Source organism: Acanthochromis polyacanthus, chromosome 13 (genome assembly GCF_021347895.1).
Source record: "Acanthochromis polyacanthus isolate Apoly-LR-REF ecotype Palm Island chromosome 13, KAUST_Apoly_ChrSc, whole genome shotgun sequence".
Classification (NCBI taxonomy): Eukaryota; Metazoa; Chordata; class Actinopteri; family Pomacentridae; genus Acanthochromis; species Acanthochromis polyacanthus.
The window spans coordinates 4,786,669-4,807,771 of NC_067125.1; the positions used below are offsets into that span (position 1 = coordinate 4,786,669).

Here is a 21,103-nt window from a genome sequence, read left to right on the forward strand (position 1 = left end):
CGGTCCTCCTCCTCCTCCCGCGGCCGGAGCTCGTGCAGCACATCCCGGTGTCATCACATCACCGCACGGCGCTGCACGAGACCACTGCAGCAGCAGCAGCAGAAGCAGCAGCTCAGGGCTCGTGCCTCGTTTTTAGAAACTAGCGGTCGCAGAGCGGCGGAGAGAGAAAACATACCGGAGAGAAAACCGGACAGAAACAGCCGCACAGTCGGTAAGAAGATGTCAGATTAACGTCTGTTTCACTCGGTGATTCTGCTGGTGTTCGTTGTGTACCGTCAGCACTCCTGACAACACCGTTAATACTGGTGTTTAACGGACTGGTTTAAACACCGGATTGTCAGTTTTAACGGGGAATTCAATCACGGCGGCGTCCCTCCCGGTAGTACAGCTACTTCAGATCGTCGCCAGCACGATGATTAACGACCATACCGTATGTGTTGTGTTCTTCCTCCTTCTAGTTCACCTGTATTTTTAAAAACTGTACATTTTTACCGTTTTCTGTCGCTATATCAGTTGTTAGCTGCGTCTCTTTAATGCTAACCTGCCTCTTAAGTTAAGTTGTTCGCCGCTAGCTTGTTTCTTAATAAGTTGGATTATGAATTAGAGTGAAGGCTTAAGCAAGAGTGGACTTTAGCTGTTGTTGACCTGCCCTGTCTGGAGGCTGTCAAAGTGCACTTTCTGATTCATGCGGATTTAATGGCAAAACTGTGGGTTTATCATGACTGTCTGCTGCTATTTTTTCCATACTTCTCCTCTAATATCTCTAACAGAAGCTGCACCACCTGAGATTAACTCATATTATTAATTACTCTGTCAGTGTTGAGCTGAAATGCCTTTTCTCGTGCAGATGGTTGATGGTTGTGATTTGTTTGGTTCACAAAAGGTGAGTCATGTTGCTGTCCGGCTGCCTTATTGTGGTCCCATAGATCAATACTGATGGATCCACTGTCTGAATCTGCCTGGAGGTTTAAAGATTACCAGTTATTCAATACGGATTGTTTCTAGTCTGCATCACGTGGCGGCACATCAGACACACATTTATGCATTTATCAGCCAGTCAAGGTCACTTTTTCTGCTACAGCTGTGAAAAGGATAATGGATGTGAAAGGATGAGTGTGCTCTTGTTTTTGTTAGCGTGAAGCGGTGTTGCTGAAAGCTGTTTATCCGTACACGACTGTTTGTTTACCCACAAGAAGACATTTAATTACATCGACAAACTGACTTTACATCGTCAGACGTCAGCATTTCTGATGTCTACGGGATCCATCGTCTCCACACTTCCCATTTGTTGTCTTGTTCAGAAGTCATACAGTGCATCCTTATAGAGCTGTGTTGTGTTTTGAGAGCTGGTGTGTCACGTTGGATGCCCTGCGTTTATATGAAGTTGAGGTAAAGGGCTACTTTATATGTATTCAGGGTGTACGGTGTGACTCACTGCTGGAGACTCGCGAAAACTTTTAACTGTTCTAAAATCAAGCAGGGCCAGTGTGAATCAGACACATTTGGATGTACATGATATTTACTCCATCGTCTTCCTTGATGACTTTTATGGTGAAGTGACGCATACTCTATCTTTATGTACATCTTGAGGGGGGGGCGGGGGCGGCGAATATTCGGATACCAAATTAATATTCGGATAGTGCCGTAGCGAACGAATATTCGGATATTCGGAATATTCGGGTCCAGCCCTAGTAACAACACATCATCTACATGACATGTCTGACTTTGTGTCCACATAGTCAGACACGTTTCCAGTGGATGTTGGACTCCACCAGCTCTGTCCCTTGTCTCCAATCCTGTTCATAGTGTTCATGGGCAGGATCTGAAGGTTCAGCAGGGGTGAGGAGGGTTTCCGGTTTGGGGACCTCAGGGTCGCATCTCTGCTTTTTGCAGATGATGTGGTTCTGTTGGCTTTCTCACATCATGACCTTCAGCAGCACTGGAGTGGTTTGCAGACGAGTGTGAAGCGACAGGGATGAGGATCGGGACCTCCAAGTCCGAGGTTGAAGGGGGAGTTGGTTCCCCTAGCAAAGGAGTTCAAGTATCTCAGGATCTTGTTCACGAGTGATGGGAAAATGGAACGTGAGATGGACAGGTGGATTGGTGTGATGTCAGCAGTAATGAAGGCGTTGTACCAAACCGTCATGGTGAAGAGGGAGCTGAACCACAAGGAGAAGCTCTCAATTTACCATCCATCTACTTTCCAACCCTCACCTACAGTCATGAGCTCTGGGTATTGATCAAAAGAACAAGATTGTGGATACAAGCAGCTGAAATGAGCTTCCTCCATAGGGTGGCTAGACTCAGCCTTAGAGATAGGGTGAGGAGCTCAGACATGTGGAGGGAGCTGAGAGTAGAGCTGCTGCTCCTTCATGTCAAAAGGAGACAGTTGGTGTGGTTTGGACATCTGATTCAGATGCCTCCAGGGAGACTTCCTTTGGAGGTTTTCCAAACTGTTAGATATGCCTTCTGGTCTGATGTTTGAATGGACAGCTCACTATAAAAGTGACATGTGTTTAAGTAAAAAACATTCTAAATAGACTAAAGTGATTGCTGATCAGTTATTGATGCTTTTTTCCATTATCATGGCCATAGTTTTACACAAAAACTGATAGTTCAGTCCTATCAGCTCATTATTTATTATTTCCACAGCTTTTGAGAACTTTAGAAATGACGAGTGATTGGAATATGTTGCTTTTATGTGGTATGTCAGCGTTGATTAGGCCGGACAAGACAGGTTTGTTTGAATAGCAAATTTCAACTTCAAGGCACTTCAAAGGGCTTTATATAGCACATTAAAAGCATTAAGAAAATTAGTAAATGAACAAAGAAAGATGAAAAGACAATTCAATGCAATTAAAAGAGTTAAATCCATCAATCTGTCCATTATCTATAAAGCGCTTAATCCTCAGTATGGTCGAGAGGAGCTGGAGTTTATCCCAGGGTGAAGGAGTCTAAAATAGGGCCACACATAGAAACAGACCAACAAGCACACTCATTTTCACACTTACGGACAATTTAGAATCACCAATTATTCTCAGCATGTTTTTGGACTGTGGGAGGAAGCTGGTTAGAACAGATAAACTCCACACAGAAAGAGCCCAGGTCCAGGCCGCTACGCTAACTACAGATCTTTTAGCCATGAAGGGGTTAAATGGAGACTAAAAAAATAAGATAAAACACAAAATAAAAGTTACAGTGCAGTTTGAAATATTTATTAATTCATGAAAGGCAGAGGCAACAAAAAAGTCTTCAGCCTTGATTCTAAAGAACTGTGGGTTGCAGCATTTTTTGGGAGTATGCTCCACGTCTGTGGTGCTTAAATTCCAAAAGAATCTGATTAGTAATATACTGCCTTTGTTATCACTTAGGATCCACTGTCATATACTAGTCCTTTAGTGATTGTAGACAACATGCCACAGCTGTGATAAGACAACATAGCTGCTTTTCAAACAGTCTTGACAGATACGTAGATTGTTAAATGGTGAGACTCATCAAACATCACAGTCGAGGTTATGGTTTGTATAATGTTAATGCAACTTTGCCTGTTTTATCAGTCCTTTCCACGCCATTACTGACACATCACATGATTGTTCTGTAAGGCAGTGAGTCTGTGTTACCTTATTAGACAGAAATCTATGCATTTTCCTTGTATTTCTGACCATTTTATTGACAAAAATGTGTATTACACATAAGTAAATGACACTCCAATGAACACAATTTCTTACTTTTTTAGTTGCAGTTCTTGTCATTGTAGTGCTGATGATTTTCTCTTGTGGGCATCTGAATTCATCTATGCAGAAAAAGCCTTGTTCTCCATGACTTACTGTTACATTTTCAGACAACTGTGGTGTTCCACCGTCTGCAGAACATAAACAGACGTTGCACAACATTGCTATGCCAGTATTAGTGGTACGCACTTTGTAGGTGGGACACAGCAGTGATTTAACAGGCTTAGAGGTAGCAGGATTCCAGTGTCTGAAATATTTCCGAAATGATTAGTCTGGGTTTGCAACCTCCTGATCCTCTTAAACCCCCAAGTTATTTTGGTTTTGAAGGCTCTTTTGTGTTTGATACAAAGACTATCAAAAATTAAAGCCTCTAACTGCAATTTTTTTGAATATATTACTGTTATTTTATAGATTTTCCCTGTTTTGTTAAATTGCAGATAACTAGTAAAAACTCAGAAAATAAGCAATAATTGACGTGTTAACAACAAAAATAAAAAAAAATCAGGCCAAAACTGTAAGTAATGTTCATAATAAAAATCTGTACTTTGTTCTTTTATGAGGTTTAATCTTTATATTAGACTTTTTTTCATTCAGTCATTAAAAAATCTTATTTTACAGACATTTGACATTATCTCAGGGGGAAAAAAATATATTGCACTGTTATTTTACAGTTTTTCAGATATTTAGAAAGAAGTGTTGACATCAAGAAATAGTAGTTTGTTATTTTACAATGAGTGACACTATCATTATTTTACAGGTGTTTGCTAATATTTTCACAGTTTGTACAGTTTATGAATGTGGCCATAATGCAGATTTTTAGCTTTTTGCTGATTTTTAATTTTTTTTTTTTTTAAACTGCAGTTTCACTTTGTCGTTCATATTTATGATTCATGTCCACAAGCCAATTGTTGATGTTCGCCTGACAGTGAAAGAATATTACTGCAGTGGTGTTGGTGTATTTTCACATTGCCTCAGAATTCAAACACATACAGAGCTGGATCGTTCCTAAGCTCCACACCTGGAGCAGACATCATGCCAGCATTCTCAGACAGCAGACAGACGGCGAGCATCATGATGCAACAGATCCTTTAAAGCTCTGCAGCACAGCCTGAGACGGACTCTAAAGCTCCAAATTAATGTAGGCTTTCTGCTGAGCTGTTTCATCATTTAAGGGTACCGCTCTGACAGCAGTGGTGCTCAGGGATGCCCAAGTTTCCTCTGTTTAGAGACACGAAGAGAAGGGGTCACCCTCACAGGGAAATACTGCAGCAGAAGTGCAGATATCATGTCCATAAGTTAAACTGTCAGTCATCTGTGAGAACATTAAGTACCAGGGATTTAATGTTCAGGATCTACACCGTAAAAATGATAATTTAAAAAAAAAAAACTAAACTGTGAAAATAAAACAGTAGATTTCTGCAATGATCAAAACAATAAAGCAGTATAAAAATGGTCAAAATAATGGCAAATATGTGTAAAGTAAAGATATTTTTAGCTGAGGTAAATATGAACAAATGCTATCGATGTGAAAGAAATTATTGTAACATCTAAACTGTCACTTTTTCTGTGATTTTAGTTGTCTGTCTGTGGTTTAAAAAAATTGGGCTTTTATTACTGAAAGCATTTCTAGATAAATACAGTATTGTTTGTTCTGACAGCATTGCTTCTAATGCTGTTAGTTGAAATAATACTGGTAGATGTCTCCATGCAGTGACTGTGAGTCTGTGGCCGGTTTTAAGGAACAACACGACATTTTAAAAGTCACAGGAGCACGGAGCTTTACTCCAGAGATGTGTTTTTCATGTGGTTTTGTGTTCATGTTGGCATTCACCTCTTCTTCTCTTGTTTGTGACCTCCGATGATATCTGAGATTGTGTTAATGCTGTGTGCTATCCAGAAACAGGCTCTTCTACATGATTTAGGTGTTTATTTCTTTGAGAAGTAATGCAGTAATGTCTGTGAACACAGTTGAAAAGAGAACGATAAGCCTCAGTTAGTTTTTTTTGTCTTTTGAATCGAGTATCTCGCCTAAAGGCATCTCATACTTCACAGCATATCTGAGGAATAAAATCAGCCTCTTACTGAGCCCAACCTAATCCTTGACCTTCTCCAGTAGGTATGTCTACAAATGTTTAGCAGTTTGATCTTTTTTGATTGTTTTTCTCCAGAGGACAGTTAGAAAATATAGCATACAAAGCTTTCATGCCGCATTTATTATGTGCAGATTTTGAGCCACACAGTTGGAATTAGAGTTTCGCACAATTGGATTTCCCCTGTGAATTGTTTTTACATGATGATGAGGTGCTCACTGCAGCAGGATTTTAACTTTTACAAGTTAATTAGATTAGTTTTATTACTGTGAATGAATATTCCCGCAGGTTGCAGAGATCCCCCTCTGGCAGTAAAATCAATTAAAGCATCCTCGGCTATTTCTTTCTCACTGAGGCTGTTTGGTGGCTGTGATGATGAACACATAGCCAGCAGTGTGATGAATAAATCAATATTCTGGCCGGCTTATCGTTAATCTCTTCCGACTCTTTTACATCTTCATAACCTCTGTGAGCTCTGCTGTCTGGTCAGTTCAGACTCTGACTAAATCCTGACTAGACTGTGAAATGAAAAGGAGTTTTGTTCTGTTTTAGTTTAGTTTTTTCTAATGAACCATCATCAATGCCGTTTGTGTCAGTGCATTTGTTACGTTACCTCTCAAAATACAAATTTCAATCATTTATTGTACAATGCAGCTAACTTTTCTCATGTTTAAACAAGAATTTGTGGATTTTTAATTATCTTCAGTGGCATTAATTTTGAAAGATCAATGCTGATGTTGCACTGATGTGTTCTACAGACTATCATAGAAGCTCTCAGTGTGATGAATATTAATTAACTGATGAGGCGACAAACTATTTGGTTGATGTTGGGGAAGATTATTGCCAGATAAAAGACAACAGTACCACTATGTTTGTGCTCTGTAGCGCTGTCTAATGAATTAAATGCATTGTTTTGATAATAATTCTCAGCATTTTGCCCACAAAGAATGACTGTACTCTGAAGCGTTGACACCAGCACATGCCTGGTAGTTAGTGGTGTTGCTGTGTTGTTGTTAGCTGTGGTGTGATGCGTTTGGACAATGAGTTGAACAGCAGACTGGCCTGGACACAGAGGGACGCATTGTTTTATGTGTACAGTCCTCTGCTCTCTGTGCCGCTGTCATCTGTCCGTCTACAGTATCGCTCTTCTTTTGGTTAGTGATGTGTACATCAACTCACAGACAGAAAGACTGCCTGTTTGTGCTTTTGTTTGAGCCTGGATTTAGTATGAAAGTGTGTAGTTTGTTTTAGTATGTGTGGAATGTTAGTGTACCAAAGATAATCATTACTGATATGTCTGTTCATACGTATTTCTGTCCTTATATTGAGCGAAAGATAACTTTTATATTAAAGAGGCAGCCACTGTGCAGAGAGGATAGTGTCATAATTTCCTCTCAGTCGTCTCTGATTTGTGAGACATGATGCAAGAAAACATCTCCTCTGAAAGGTAGAAGGTATGATTGTATCAGGGTCATGTCGGTTTAGCTGTCGCCTCCATGTTGTCTGCACATTCACTCAGAAGTGTTGTTTGTTTTGCTTTATCAGCTCAGCTCTGTACAGGCCGCTTCCAGCACTGTGTGTTCAATATTCAGCTCTGTGATTGCTTTCTTTATCACCACCATCCCTCTCCTCGGTTCACCCGCAGTCTGGGACTAATCACATTCAGCTCCAGGATCTGCTTCTGGGTATCTCTAGCAAAAAAAGAGAGCTGGAACCGCAGTAACTCATTTGCTTATTTCCTTTCAGCTTGTGTCATTTCACATGCAAAGCAGTAAAGCTGACGAGCTTTTATTTATCCACAGTGCTCCCACAACGCAAGGGAATGTCCTTGTTTGTCTTAAATATGTCCTCACATTTCTACATCTCATACTCCGTTTCCCTAAAGGGAGCAGTGAAGTTTGATCTAATCTCGGGCATACTTGAGCAGCAGAGATTAATAGTTATGTTTAAAGGGCGCTTCAGAAACTCTCCGGGGAATCAAACTTTCTTTTCAGATTAAACAGCAGTTACACAAGTTCAGCTCTGTGAAAAATCGTATTTTTCAACAACTTACTGTTCTTTTGCAGTTTTTCCCTGTTTTGTGGAATTACAGATAACTAGTAAAATCACAGAAAAAGTTATTAATTAATGTTAACGCTAAAAATGACAGGCCAAAACTGTGAATATTACCCACATTTTTCATTTTTAAATGTTCCAAAATCAGCAAAAATAGCATTATTTTCCATATATTTGCCTTTATTTGAAAGAAACTTTTGCATATTGTGGACTAAAAAAAATGTTACATCATTTTTAACTTTTATTTCACTGATATTTCCTGTTTTGTTAAATTGCAGATCATATCTAGCAAAATCGCAGCAAAAGTAGTAATTTACATATTAACTGTAGAAACAAATAAACAGGCTGAAACTGTAAATATTGTCTACAACAACATCTTTTACAAACAATAAGTTGTTCTTTTACAACACCTGACCTCAAAATTACAGTTTTATTGCATTTAAAAGCACTGAACGATGCCATTATTTTGCAGATATTCGTCATTTTTTTTCCAGTTTTTTAACTTTCACTGTTTGCAAACATTTTTTACGCTCCTTTGCTGCCAGAATTTTTGAGTTTATTTGTGATTTTTAATTATTTTTCCCCAATTCAGTTGTCATTCATGTTGTGTTCTTCATATGCTGTTTATTACACTGAGGTGCTGCTATAGTGAGACTCATGGTGGTGATATTGGTGCGTTAAAATTCAGATGTATTAGAAACTTTAATTTAACTCCGTTGCTGATCATTGATCTATATCCACTGTAACCCGTATTACAAAACGTCTCCAAGACAGGACACAAAACAGTCATGTAATAGAAAAACTAGGACACGGTGCACAGCGGCACGCCTCCAGATAACTCAGTGACACTGATAAGCTGGTGGACCTTGACTTACTTAAACACAGCCTCCAAGACGTTCAGTCTGGCTGTGACTTCATCTTGTCTTAATCTTGTTGGCTTGATTTACCTTTCTGTTCTTTCCTCTTGTTGTCCTGACATGAATGCAGTGTGAGTGAAACCAGGACAAACGGTTTAGTTGCTGGTATAATTGTAGGAGCATGTAATGCCATTGTTAGTTAATTGATCCTCTCTCTCTCTCTTTCTCTGTATTGATAATGCTCTACTTGTTCCTGTGCACGTACATGTGTATGATGCATTTGACACTACTGTGATTATGAGTCCCCACTTCTGTAATTTCTGCCATAATAAATTCTGTCTGAAGTTTATAGAGCTCAATTTTTGAAAATGTGTAAATACAGCAATGTTCAGCAGTGATGTAAAGTCAAAGATGATAATGTCTGGCACTATTCTGATATGATTTTTAAAGATTGTTTTTATATGTATTTCAGTTCAAGACAACAGTCACCAACCATTAAAACATAAGTTCCTCCTCTATGAAAATGTCAAAAAAGAGAAATGATGGACCAGTTAGAAATGCTGACATACTTGTGTACAGTAGCGGTTCCTAATATGGATGTGTTTGGGTTTATTTCCCTTGTTTTTTCGCTTGTCATTCATCATTTTCACTTACTTGTTAGCTATTCCTAGCTACACTGTACTGAAGGATGAACAGCCACGTCTAAAAGAACGAGGAAAATGTCTAAAATAGACACGAGGAGAGATTTAAAGTTAAAAGGTGCATATTTGTTCTTTCATTTCTTAACGGTGAAGTGTTCCTTTCTGGTGTCAGTGTTGCCATTCAGGCTCCCTGGGTGCTGTAAGAGAACAGTCCTTGTGAATAGGTGCCATTTTTTCAATTGTTCTCAGCCCTGTCGGGTTATAATTTAATTTTTCGTGGAGATACAAGGCGGTCAGCGCTCCTGTCTGATGTAATGGATCAGAGCAGGCGAGTGGAGCATGACAGACTGCTAACCTTTTCACTATCCAGCTGCATCAGTTTCCCACATCACACAGAGATTAGGATGTAAAATGACAACAACGGAGCTGTTTTTGGTGTGAAAGTGCTGCTACAGATGCCACCTAGAAGATAAACTATATGGTTCATACTCGGTGACAGGTAGATTTTTTGGAGTTTGATAAAACCATGAAAAAGTGACTTATGGTGGCTTCAGTCGCCCATGTGGTTAGTCCAGCTGGCTGTTGGTGCATTGCAGTTTTTAAACTGCTGAATTGACTGTCTGCAGGCCAGGAAGCTTTTTGTAATGTTAAAATATAAGCTCACATTTGGGTCGACTTTCAACATCTCACAAAAATCAAACTAATAAACTGAACGCTGATGAAACAGACCTGCCAAAAACATTCCCAACTGTAGACAGAGACACTTGTATCAGTGAAGCAACACATTGGACAGATATATTGTTCACACTTTGTGCGTACTTTAAATCTTTTGTTGTTTATTTTGTATACTCTTGTGGAGTTTTGCGTTGGGTGTTTTGGCCAGAGCCGGCGTCCTTGTTACACCCCTCGATGACTGCAAGTGTCATGAAGTGTAGGTTTTCCAATTTTTGAACATTGATTCAAGTTTAAATATTCAGGGAAGTCATTATGAGACTAAAATGAACCAAATGTGATGATGGATTCCTGATTCGAGTGTTTTTGACACCTGTCATGCTTATTTTTCTTCCAGTGTACAATACAGCTCAGTAGAGCTCTCTTAAGTTTATACCTGTTAAAGTAAAAAGTCTTAACCTTGTAAAATTAGCATGTGGATCAGAGGAGCACTGACAGTAGTAGCCCTCAATGATGAATTTGTCTTTTGTGTTTGTCCTTGGTCTCGGCCGAGGAGAAAGGCAGACTTTGTTCACTGAACACTTTCTCAACAATACGTCCTTTTGAAAAAGTAGAGCAAGGCTTTTGGAAACTGGAGCAGTATTAGTACAAAAAAAGTTTTTGTTTTCCAGGTCGCAGTAGCTGTAATTAAATTGTGCGGATATTATCAGTCAATCATCACTTCCTTTCTGTCAGTATTGTAGACACTGACAGACTGTTGTTTCTGCTGGGTCTGCACGTGGACTCTTCTTGGGGAAAATAGAAGGTTTAGTGTCATCTCATATTCATGTCTCTTGTCTATGATAATTCTGTTTCATGTATATGAGTGTTGATAGATTCTACAGTGTTTACTTGGAAAGAAGTTTCTGTTTAAACCAGTTCACAATTAGCATTAAATTAATGTAAGTTAAAATATCATATTTTTTAAAAAAAAGCTATCGATTGCATTGGATTACTCAAATCACAAGTTAGTTTGGTTTAAGCTTAATTAAGGTGCTTGTGTCAGTTTGTTTTTTAGACCTGCTGAAATAATTGTTTTGTTGATGAATTGGTTACTTCTTTGGTCATTAACATGTCACAAAATAGTGAACAATGTCAGTCACCACTTTCTCTCCACATTGCTTGTGTTCTCAATCAAAACCTGATGCATTTTTGGCATTCTGCCATCAGTTATCATAAATGTTGTTGATTCCTTTTGTCTCAAATGAGCAGTCGGTGAAGCTTTATAAAATGTTCTGTGCTCGATGCTTTTTGTTCAAACTGACCTGGTTCAGTGGTGGCGTATGGCTGAGACAAATGAGAATAAAGCTTGAGGTTGTGTAGGAGTCACTTGATCAGCCAACACATGCTGGAGACGGAACAACTGAGGCAGGAACTGGAACGATGAAGTCTGGAACACTTGCCAATATTAGGAGCTTAAATAAGATGCAGCAGCAGGCTTGTAAGAGTGTGTGGTGAATTTTTAATGTGACTACCGCAGTCGCTGAAATACTCTAAATAATCATAACACATCTTCAGAAAAGCAAAAATGGAGCAGAGTCTGTGATCTTTAGTCCACTCCAGATTACAACAAATGGAGCTGGCCTCAAGATCAACTGAAACAAACTCAAATAAGAGTCATTACCTGCCCAGCATGCGTCATAGCACTCTTCAAGCTTTGGTTATCTTATCTCCTCATTCTCACCTCCTTGAATGAGCTGCATTGTGGGTGATCATCTTCACAGGCTTTTGTTTGCATTCAGACCCATCTTGTGATTTAAATGGCTCCAACCAGGTGAAATGTCTTTATCAAAGCTTCTTTCCATACTGACTGTCCAGTAAATGAGCCATATGGCCTTGTACTTATATGCTTCTATCATCAGTACAGTTTATTAGTATGATTTTCACTCTCCTAAGTAATGATACCATATCTATTAAATATACGTAAACACACAGTTAAAATGGTCTTCTTGGATGTACACTTGATTATATTTTCTGACAGCTGGATTCCAGTGTGTTTGTGGGAGGATATGCTCACTACAGGCAGTAATGGTGTGATTCCAGTGCTCATCCTTTAATCCCTCCATGTTACAGATGTAATAAAACCTGACATGCACTGGAGATGTTGTCAAGGGCATCACGATGACAACCTCACCGCGATGACAGCAGCTGTGTTTCTTTTGTTGGTGCACAACCATATGTGTTCCTGTGTACATACGTCCGTAAAGAGCTTCAGTACTTCATTAGGGTGTACACTGTTGTTTCTGAGTCCCTCACAGAGAGCCACATATGGCAGGGCTCCCACCTCGCCTTCTGTCGGTGGGATCAGAGCAGCGCTGCTTGTCTGACGCTGTGTCAAACACCGACTCTTACCTGCGTCATGTTGCTCCGGTGGTGCTGCAGTGGTTCCAGCTGTTGGCTCACAGCCCGAGGGACTCAGGGTTCTGCTTTATGTTTCCCCCACCGCCTGAACTGTAGACGTACCTAGTGTTAGTGTCATTTTCAGTCGTTTCCCAAAGGAGAATTTTATTTTCAGTTGTGGTTTTGGCCTCTCGTGATTATCACACCGAGATAATCAAGATAAAACTATCACTGTGCTGCTTTCCATTTCTCACTTTGTCTTGTGTTGTGAATCCAGCGCACCCTTTTCTTGTTAGATTGTCCGTTACTAATAGAGAACATGAACCATCATGAGAAAGGTCAGTTTTACCCTACTGGTGCTCCGTAAAAGGGGAACTGCAGGCTCAGATGCTTGCTGTATGTGCTTGGATAAGGACCCAGTGGTGTGGAGCTCCCATCTGTGGGACTTAACGCCTCAAAGTCAGCATCCTGCTTGATATTATAGTGCTGTAAAACATGGGTTGGTCTCGGTTAGTCAGCTTCGGCTGGTGCTGAGAGCTGTTGGGGTGTGGACCAGATCAGGTCTCTCTTCTTCTATCTCATATTTTGATTTTGATTTTGATGTTATATCGCACTCCTAAACTCCAAACACATGTCTACCTGAATGCACAATGTCACCTTTTGCTGCTTTCATGCAATTTCCTGACACATTTATTCTATTTACTGGTTCTTATTCCATCTCATTTACCTCCCGTATTGGATATATCTGGCCTCCTCTACAGTTGTCATTTTTAATATTGTTTTGTTATATAGGTGCATTTGATTTGTGGGAAATATATTTAAAATACAAGAAAATCCACAGTTGACAAGATAAGTCATTTTTAAAAGTTTAACCCTCATGTTGTCCTGTGGATCAAAATTGACCCGTTTTAGTTTGAAAATGTGGGAAAAAATCTATTTTCACAGTGAAACTTCTGATGTCCACATTTTCAACATTTTTGGGATAATTTTTTAACGTTTTTTGGTGGGAAAAAAGAAATGTTAAAAATGTTTCTTTAAGAACATTTACATAAAAATGTGAATGTTTTACTGATATATATGCAATCACTTTAGATATCTTTAGGATTTTTAAAAAGTTTTTTACTCATTTTTTAAAAAAAATATTTGCAAGAATTTTCTTGCCAAATTTGGGGCATTTTTTTTTTTAAAATAAAACTTTTAAGGGAAAATTTTAAGGATTTATTGGAAATTTTCTTCCTGAAGGTTTTGGAAATTTTCAGAAATTTGGAGAATTATTTTGCTGAATTTGTGGATTTTTTTCAGACAACAAGGAAACAATATTTTTGGATGGCTGTAAATGAGGACAACAGGAGGGTTAAGAAATATTTCTAAAGGTGTCCCCTGGTAGCTCTTTCTGCTCCTCAGCTGCTACCTATGGAAAGAGACCAAACAAAGGTCCATGAATAATTGTATTGATTAAAATAATCATGATTATGATTTTTTTTTACCATGCAGAGCAGCCCTAGTGTCTGCCAGTTTACTCTAGCACAACCACAAATTCCAACAAGTAAATGATTGTTTTTTCCTGTCTGCATTGTGAACGCTGCACTGCTGCCTCATTACATCATTAAACAACGGCGACACAATCAGAAAGTCATTTTCTGTGACAGGAATAATGCATTTAGGATTAGGTTGCAGCCCAAAATCACTGTGGAAGGTAACAAACTGTTGAGTCTCTGAACACTGAGTGGCATTTTGTTAATGCCTGTAAGTAGGTAATCAATAAGTTGGTCCTCTCAGAATAGCTGACAGGTTTGCAGGCTTATGTTTGACCTCCGGAGTAAATGAACTGTTTTAGCTGACTGTAGAACATTTTCATGTCACTGTTGATTTAATGCACGCTGTTCTCTATAAATATGCACGTATATAAATAGAAAGGTGTGTGGGCAGGTGACCTTAGTTGACTTTGGCTCTCTCTGAATCGAGTGGTGTCTCAGTCAGGCAGTTTGATGTGAAGGTGCTGAAGTACTGGCCGGTGTCCAGAGACAGGAAGGGGACCAGTGACAGATGGACAGGTGAAAGGAGACAGAGGATGGATGAAAAGGTATGTCGAGAGACACAGTGATGGAGGGAAAATAAATGGACTGAAAATGAATGCATGGATGCAAAAGTTGACAGAAATATTCAGAACCCTCTGTGGCATCTTAACAAGTTTAACCCTCCTGTTGTCTTCATTTACAGGCAGCAAAAAATATTGTTTCCTTGTCTGAAAAAAATCCAAAAATTCAACAAAAAAATTTCTCAAATTTCTGAAAATTTGCAAAACGTTCAGGAAGGAAATTCCAATATTTCCTTAAAAGTTTTATTAAAAAAATCCCCCAAATTTGGCAAGAAAATTCTTATAAATATTTTCAAAAAGTGAGTAAAAATTTTCCCCAAAAAATCCTAAAAATATCTAAAGTGATTACATATATATCAATAAAACTTTTCATATTTTCTTTAAGAACATTCACAAAAAAAATCAACCAAAATTCAGCGAAATTCACTGGATTTTTTTTTGTAAATGTTCTTAAGAAATATTTTAAACTTTTCTTTTTTCCACCAAAAATGTTCAAAGATTTCCCAAAAATGTTGAAAATGTGGACATCTGAAGTTTCACTATGAAAATCTGTATTTTTTCCACATTTTCAAACGGGTCGATTTTGACCAACAGGATGACACGAGGGTTAAGTCACCAGCAGTCCTCCTCCTTCCTACTGGTGGTCTTCTCCTCTGTTTCTCCTTTCCTACCTTCCTCTGTGCTATCTTTGTCTGTGCCCTCACTTCATGGTCAGCAGCTTTCTCAGCCTAAATTTGTGAAATGCACTTTACTTTTATCTCAGGAGCTCAGAGAATCCTTTAAGTGTGCCACTGGTCCTTTCACGTCACCACCTGTCATACGTCTGACCCACTTTAAGCTCAGACCCATAGTTTATTCAGAAGTTAAAAAGCTACACTGGTACTGACAGGAGATAAGAAACATTTTCATCAGGTGGCAGGAATGTCTGGCAGGTCAACGATTGGAGAAACACTAGAGTTTGGTCCTAAAACACACAATGGTTGTGCTGTATAAGCCCATAGAAAGACTGCAGTGTGAAGGGAGGCGTTTATAGTAGCTACAATAAAGAACACAATGGAGGCAAAGCAGAAACATGTAACTCTCTGATAACTTTACCTCAAAGCACATCTAAAATTTCTGCCCGTATTTGTGAACATTATGAAGTAAACATTGTTAAATGCTGGTAAAGTGTCCCTGCTGTGCTCGCAGTACCAGCCTGTGCTGACCTGTGAGGAAAGTAAATATTCTTTGTATGCACACTGACACCTTCATCTGCTCACTGACAAAACACACCTGTCACAACCCTGAACTGCCAAACAACTTTCTCTGAGGTCACTTTCAGTGTGGCATGATGGGTCGACTATCAGAAGAAGCTGAAAGAAGATGTGAAGACTTTAAAATAAAATAATAGCTATCAGTAAATCATAAATGAGCACAAACGACAATGCTTTAAAAGGACTATATGTAATGTTTGACCACTATTACCACTTTTACTAGTATGTAAGTCTCTGTTACTTACTATAGCTTCTTTTGTATATTTAGCAGAGTGAAGCACAGTTAAAACACAAAAACATGTAGAGACACAAAGGTGACAAGAAAGAGAAACTAAACAGTTGTCGTTAACCAGTCTATTAACTTCAGCAAAGTTTCCATTTAAATGGAGTGAAGATTGAATAAAATGCTTATTAATTTCTGTTCCTGTGAACTTACTGTTGCTTTAGTATTAGTGGATTGGTTTGTCCACACGATTCTGATGATCTTACGCTAATTATCGCCAAACGGGTGCCAATTAATCTAACTGAAAAGCTCCAGACAAACCTGAAATGGTAAAAAAAGACACATCAAACAGAATTTTTTGCTGTATATGTTTGTTACTTGAACTCACATACCTAGTACGCTCTCTGTGTCCCTTTCACTTTGTTGCAGTTTGCTTTTATCAGTACGTCAACTTTTCTACCTCTCCAAAAAGTTAAAGCTTTTTTCTTTTTGTGAAACATGCAAAAAAAAAAAAAAAAGCAAATGAATATAGATGTAGCATTTGAATGAAAGAGTGGTGGCATTGTATTGGCCAGTGGAAGGACTTTTTTTGTGACTGAATATTATGAACTCAGTCACTTTATCTTGAACTCATACTTGTCTTTTATTTTTGTGTCTTTTACCTCCTTTTGCACCTTATATCACTTTTCAGCACCTTTTTCATTCGTCTCTTGATCAGTTTTATTTCTCTCCAGCTTCCTTGTCCTCCGGTCATTCCTTCCATTTTGTTAAATCCATTTCATTGTATTTTTCACTAGAAATTTCCATCACAACAGATATCTGCTGTTTCACTTTTTACTTGGATGTCAGCATGAGGGTGCTGATTTCACTCACTTGATGTCATTTTCTTTTTTGTGAATTTATTTCTCTTAGGATCTTAAATCTCCTATTACTTTATGGAACTGTATGAGGACTTTAAGGCGCACGTTTCCCTGAGTGCACGTTGAGCCGTGTGCAGAATCCGTGTGTGTTTGTGTCTCGTGCATCACGGCTCTGATGACGCCTGATCGTAATTTCTCGCTGGCGCTTTCACCCCGTCATTTCTTCGGTCTCCGGTTCTTTCTTGTTTGCCCCACCTCCCCTCACCCTTTCCACAGCAGTAATAATAACAGATCTGATGTCACCGTTGCCATGGCAGCCGTGCGATAACTCGGCCGGTTGGATCAGCTCGGTCGTCTGGTGGCCGACTTCAGTCACAGAGAAAAATGGAAACAAAGTGAACAAGGATGAACTGAAAATTGATATAGAATCCATTTAAATACAGTTAGTTAAACAGGAGTTGATTATATGCCGTAGTATCATGTAATGTAATTATTTAGAGCGGATTACAACTACATAGATTTGTGCTCCTATAACCTACTATTTAAGTTTTCTAAACCTAATGCTCAGGTTGTGTGTTTACATAAGAATGTGTGTTGGATGATTTTGATGTGCTGATTTCACATTGTTAATGGCTGAAAATTTATCGCACGTCATGAATTTCCAACTTCTTTTAAACAAATGAGCCACGTTAAAATGAATGCAATTCAGCTGAATGTTTCACACTGCATGTCCTCACTGTTTTTAGAGTTATATGTGGTTGTCTTACCTGTTCCAGAAACAAATCCATTCAGACAACAAAAAACAAACTGCTGTGATTGTCCCAGAAGTCTTTATGCAAACCAGCTACTTAATGAGAGAAAAGGCAGTTACAGTTATGATTACAATTAATTCAAAGGGAAATTACAAATAATGCGTGAGATGGAAAGAGAAATTAAGTAATAGTAATTGTTATAAGTGAGTTAGACGAAGAGGAAACATGAAAAGTCAATTCCAGTAATGTGCTCAAACCACATGGGAGCTCTGAATGTCAGCAATTAATTATCCCTAGCCTTGTAAAAACATTTTGTAGATCCACATGTGCCAAAAATGATTTGTTAGTCTTCGGATAAGACATTATGCTCAGCTTTCCTACCATCTCTGCAGTGCCTCTGGTCTAACACTGAGAATGGCAAAGCATGTGATAGTGTTAGGATTTCAAGTAATTATTAAATGTTTTTTTAATCCCTCTTTCTGTAAGGTGACCCAAAAGCTGCTGGTGTGTGTGTGTGCCCAGAAACAACATTAATCTGTCATTTAGCGGTATAAAGGTTCATATCATAAACTCTTTTTAGCTGCATGACGTTGTGTTTTTAATCACCTAGAAACCGTTGTTCAGCCCCCATGTACTGGAGACACATGGTCACCGTGTTTAGGATTAACGTTGTACATTAGCAGTGTACGGACCGTCTGTTCCCTGACGTTGAATACACCCAGTGCTCATGTTGGGTGGAGTAATAACAGGAGTGGAAAACAATTCTAGCATCACTAATCTGCTGCTCGGTGTTGAAACTATACATCCTGAGCTAAACCATTTCACCCTCTGGTCAATAGGGCGTTTGTAATGGAGAGTGGGTGCTAAGCTAAGAGGCTGACCTCTGTGTTCTTAACTCAGGGACGCTGTTAAAAGCTGCTGTCTGGGAGATTGAGGCCGCCTATTTGGGTCTGTAACGCATCAGGATCGAAGGTCAGAGGTTTGATGGGTCCGTTATGTTGTTTAGGATAAAGTGAAGTTTTTATTTTACAACTGAAAAAATTTTATTTAAATTAAAAAATATATAATCGGCAGCAATTTTAAAGCTGTTCATAAAGCAAAATGACAAAAATACTCTTGTTCCAATATCTCAAATGTGAAGATTGAGAAGTTCTATGGATTCTGCGATTTAAATTTATTTTTTTTTGGGCGACAATTTTTGCCAACATGAAAGTCTAATGAACTTGTTATTGTGTTGATAACATGTCAGGCTGTAGGTACTTGGGACTTGATGTGACGTAGAAGCCGAGGTGGGCTGTTCCCCTGAGCTATCTGACTAATTGGCTGACGTATCGGCTGATTGATTAATCGGTCTGTTTCACCAGTTTGCCAGCTGATTGTTGTTTTCTTTGGTATTTAGTTCAGTGGAGCAGTACATGTAGAGCCGTTGCATAACTATTATTATTAAGGCAATCTGGGAGGGTTGTTGAGGTGTTAGAGACAGCTTGAAGAAAACAACCTGAATACTTTTTGGAGAAATGACAGACATGCACTTAATAGCCTATTTGGGCCTGAAAATAGCAGAATTTACTCACACTAGTTGTCATTTCTGGTTTAGCCTAGAAGGTAAATGTGTACGAATCATTTGAAAGTGTTTAAATTACAACAAAAGCTGTGCAAAGTACAAACACATTTTGAAAATAGCGTCATCAAAACTAAACTATCAAATTGGATTTGATGACAGAAAACTGTAGAAGTTTCTGTGCAACTAATGACAGCTTTCATTATCAATCTGTGAATATTTTCTGGAAAAGCTGATTAGTCATTTTCTTCCTAAACTTAAAATAACCGTGTAAAACAACTCACAGCTGCTTCTTTTCTCCAGGTATTATTCTTACTAATTAATAGACGATCATGATTGTTGCTCATGTGCTATTGGTCAATCAGTCAGTCAGAAACATGTTCAGCTCTGATGTGGAGTTCAGGACTTTGCTGCTGGCAGAATAACCGGCTGGTTTGTTGGCTGGCTTGCTTTTAGGTCGGTTAAGTTGCCTTACTGACTGGTCTAATTATAGCGTTCCTGGAGTCAGGTAGCTTTGGATATGGAGTGATATACGAGTATAAACAGAGACCGTATGGGACAGGTAGTTCTATGTGTGTCATAAATCACCTGAGCAGACTCACAGAGTGGAGAATCACACATGTTGAGCATCAAGTGTCAAAATATCAAATATAGGGCAGTGTGTGTTTGTGTGAAAGCATCTATGTCTTCTGGGTTACTTTAAGCAGGACACAGGAGTAAAACCAGGACACACACACACACACACACACACACACACACACACACACACACACACACACACACACACACACACACACACACACACACACACACACACACACACACAGACCTGCTGAGTCTACTTTATCTATAAATACACTTTAAATTGATTCAAACTTTCTTCTCTCCCTCTAGGTGAAGATAACTTTGGTCAACAAGAGTTCTACTTTTTTCTCCTTCATTCTCTCTCTCTCCTGTCACTTATTCTTCCTCCCTCTCTTTCCTCTCTCCCCTCCTCTCTCTCTCTCTCCGTCTCTCTGATTCTGTGATGCCGGGCTGTGGGTGAGTCTATGCCCGTGACCAGACTGAAGCTGGGGAAACTAAAGGTGGTGCGGCGGCAGCTGCTGCAAAGGTACACAACAACGCACACCAACATCACTACCAGAAAGTGACGGTACTGTGATGGTGAAGACAATTACAAACTCTCGGGTTATCATTTTGTATTCCAATCCTATGTTAATCTTCTGTTCAGTTGCTTTTATACTGAATCATGTTCAGAGTTACAGGTTGACTTCTGCTTGTAGTACTGTGAGATGGATTGTTACACAACAAAACTAGAGATCTCAGTTCTTCTCACATGCAGAGTTCTAGTCTGAAGAGGCTCCTTGATCAGTTTATTAAATGTAACTGAGGCCACAGGTTCTTCTAGGAGGTGGTTTGGTCTAGTGTCATCTCTAGCAAGCTGTTCTGGATTGTTAGGAGCCTGTCCTCAAACAAAAAACGACCACATAGGTCGTCTGTACATGCCAGTATTACGACCCAGTGTTACGTTTTGACTATGCGACCTCTAGCGGTTGAGTAAATATCGACACTCTGGAGTCGCAGGTGAAACGTCATCATGAACAAACTTTTATCTAACACTATCCCTGTCCCTGTCCCTAACCCTAACCTTAACCATAACCCTAAAAACGTGTTGGGAAAGTGAGAAAAAAGCCGTTTTGCGACGGAAAAGCCGTTTTGCGAATTAAATCCCGTAATGCGTTCGTTTTCCCCGTAGGGGCGCAAACGTTCATACGACCGCATAGGTCGTATTCCGGTGCACGGTGAAAACGACCGATGCGGTCGTATGAATTGGAGGACTTAAATTTGCACAACATTCATGAAGAAAATTACAATAATTCCTTAAAAAATTCCCTTCAAAGTTTTATTTTAAAAAATCCCCAAATGTGGCA

General features: G+C 39.1%; 1 protein-coding gene across 3 annotated transcripts in view; it reads left to right on the forward strand.

Moving 5' to 3' along the window:
- gdpd4a (glycerophosphodiester phosphodiesterase domain containing 4a) overlaps positions 1-21,103 on the forward strand; it is a 46,886-nt gene continuing 25,783 nt past the window's right edge. The window contains exons 1-2 of one of the 3 annotated variants that reach the window (XM_051957571.1): positions 1-211; positions 20,067-20,283. In XM_051957571.1, the coding sequence (XP_051813531.1) occupies positions 20,222-20,283 (62 nt within the window). In that variant the 5' untranslated portion in view covers positions 1-211; positions 20,067-20,221. Of the gene's footprint in view, positions 212-243; positions 431-20,066; positions 20,284-21,103 lie in introns of those variants that run through there. The other 2 variants (XM_051957568.1, XM_051957569.1) reach the window with 2 other exon arrangements.